The 2,070-nt window shown below is 41.1% G+C and overlaps 2 protein-coding genes across 2 annotated transcripts; one reads left to right on the forward strand and one right to left on the reverse strand.

Annotated features, from left to right (window-relative positions):
- Positions 1–44: 44 nt before the first annotated feature.
- PHALS_00904 (uncharacterized protein) lies at positions 45–558 on the reverse strand (the record flags this gene model as incomplete). The annotated part of the gene is made up of 2 exons (XM_024730663.1): positions 45–86; positions 145–558. 2 exons carry the CDS (start codon positions 556–558, stop codon positions 45–47), a joined length of 456 nt encoding a protein of 151 aa, XP_024580918.1.
- Positions 558–1,541, forward strand: PHALS_15305 (uncharacterized protein). The gene has a single exon (XM_036407608.1). The coding sequence runs from the start codon at positions 1,043–1,045 to the stop codon at positions 1,325–1,327; it is 285 nt and encodes a 94-aa protein (XP_036263296.1). The 5' UTR covers positions 558–1,042; the 3' UTR covers positions 1,328–1,541.
- The last annotated feature ends 529 nt before the right edge of the window (positions 1,542–2,070 follow it).

Here is a 2,070-nt window from a genome sequence, read left to right on the forward strand (position 1 = left end):
CGGCATCCACTTTAGTTCAAGCCATTGCTGAATTTGTGCGTTTATTAAAAACTGGGCGATTCGTTTCGAATCTGGATTATCGAGTCCTTTCACCAAGATCCTAACAAAGCGCTCGTTGTTCATCTCTTCATTCATCGCTTTTACGACAGCTCCAGCCGGCTCCATCTTCTTGTTCTTCTTGGCAGCAAGAAGAGCCCACTTCTTCCAATTGTCATTTGTAAGGAATTCGCTATCGTCCACATCGATCAACGCATAAGCATCCTTTAAGCTTTTTTGTTTCTTAAGCACTCCCAAGCGCTTCTTTACATTTGTATCCTTCTGAGCGACTTGAAGCAATAAGTAAAACTCAGAAGGAGGTCTATCATCATAACCAAAGAATTTCTTGATGGGAGCGAGACTCTTCTCTTCATTAAGCGGCGCGGGAGTGTCAAGGTCATGAGTCATTGATTCATTGGGATCGAATGTAGAATTAGACATGAACTCATTCTTCGCGATCTGAGCAACGGTAGTAACAGCCACAGAACTGGCCACAAGGAGCGTAAGGTAGCGCAAATGCATGACAGAGAAAGCTTGTGATATATGCGCAAAATCAATTTGTGGATAGAGCGGGAAATTGATTCAAGTTTGATGCTGAGACGGTGTCCAAATGTATAAGGTACGGAGAACCTGCTGTTTCATTGATTGAAGATATAAAAAGGAAGCATTAGGTTTGTACCCTGTCTGGCTCATAGAATACTAAGTCACAACGTAAGTGTGAAGGATTAAGCAGCTTAGGATACCATTAGCATGTTTCTATGATAATTTTTTCAAAGGTACAACAGACTGTGTAGAAGAACCTGGTCGCACAAAAAAAAGATCAGCTTCAAAGATCATCGCAGGTGGATGAAACGATTCAATTTGAGCTCAGCACATATAAATACGACGCGCCCCTGCTTTGCGGGCTCTGTCCCAACTCACGAAGTGACGAGCTTGCTTTGATGCCGACATATCGTTCCAAAACCGGACGAAATTTGCAAAGAAAAAGGCTTCAGAAGTGTACAGAATGAATAGTAGTACTTCAATACCGCCAGATTCACGAAGCCAAGATGCAGAGACATCATCGCGGTGGTTTTATGGGTTAGTGAACGAAAGACTTGATAACATTATAGAATCAGACTGTGTATTAATGAGGTCATCAGGCTGGCAGAAGGAGCGAAAGTTTTCGATGAGATGCTTTGTGGCGTCTCGTTTCGACATAGCAAATTTGATTGGATATGCAGCCGGCCAGGTCTTTGGTCGTGTCTTGGTTAATAAACAACTTGTTTTGGTCTTGCAGTTGTTGTATTAGTGTCTCGCATACCCATTAAGCATGGATAGAGAATTCTTTCGCATAGTCAAAAGCTCAGATTTTAGTGTTTATTTGATCCCTAGCCAGTGAAGCCACATAATGGATACTGACAGAACAGGTGTCTTGCACAGGGCCAAGCATTCAACCAAGATAATCATTCGCTCGTTGATTAATCACGTTCGAGCATCTGTCGAGATATTCGACATATGGCAATACATATGAAATTGATATTGCTGCAACGGAATTTAATTTAACAAAAGAAGGGTGGAGATCATTCTTAGCTTTCTCACAAGATTCGGCTATGTCTTGTGCGGGAGTCACTTCCACTGCTGAAAAAACGGAGCACAAAGGTAGTTTTTTATATTGCGCTATCCTTTCAGTAAGGAAACGCAATTCAAGCATACTCAAAATGTTTGACACTGCAAGTGTAACATGGTTACATGTACCCGGTAATAGGGGTTGTGTCAACAAGAATACGGTAGCCAGTAGTTATGCATGTTTTTAGATGTTATTATATATATAGCGTATGTTGATAAATCTAGACATTTAAAATTAAGCAAATAAAAATAAATAAAAAATTGTTTTGAATTAAAAACGGAATGCTAATTAGCCTTGGGTAAGGCAATAATTACTCTTGGAGTAAACGGATTGCGATCCGCTAACTCGTACTTGATCTGAGTATAATACGAAAGGTCGGTGACCTGAAGTACGCTTCCTCAAGCGCTAAGCTACGGCAGCCCCGC

Source organism: Plasmopara halstedii (genome assembly GCF_900000015.1).
Source record: "Plasmopara halstedii genome assembly, contig: Scaffold_1211, whole genome shotgun sequence".
Taxonomy (NCBI): domain Eukaryota; phylum Oomycota; class Peronosporomycetes; order Peronosporales; family Peronosporaceae; genus Plasmopara; species Plasmopara halstedii.

Coding starts and splice junctions, on each gene's coding strand:
- PHALS_15305 (XM_036407608.1), top strand. CDS start 1,043: ATGAATAGTAGTACTTCAATACCGCCAGATTCACGAAGCCAAGATGCA.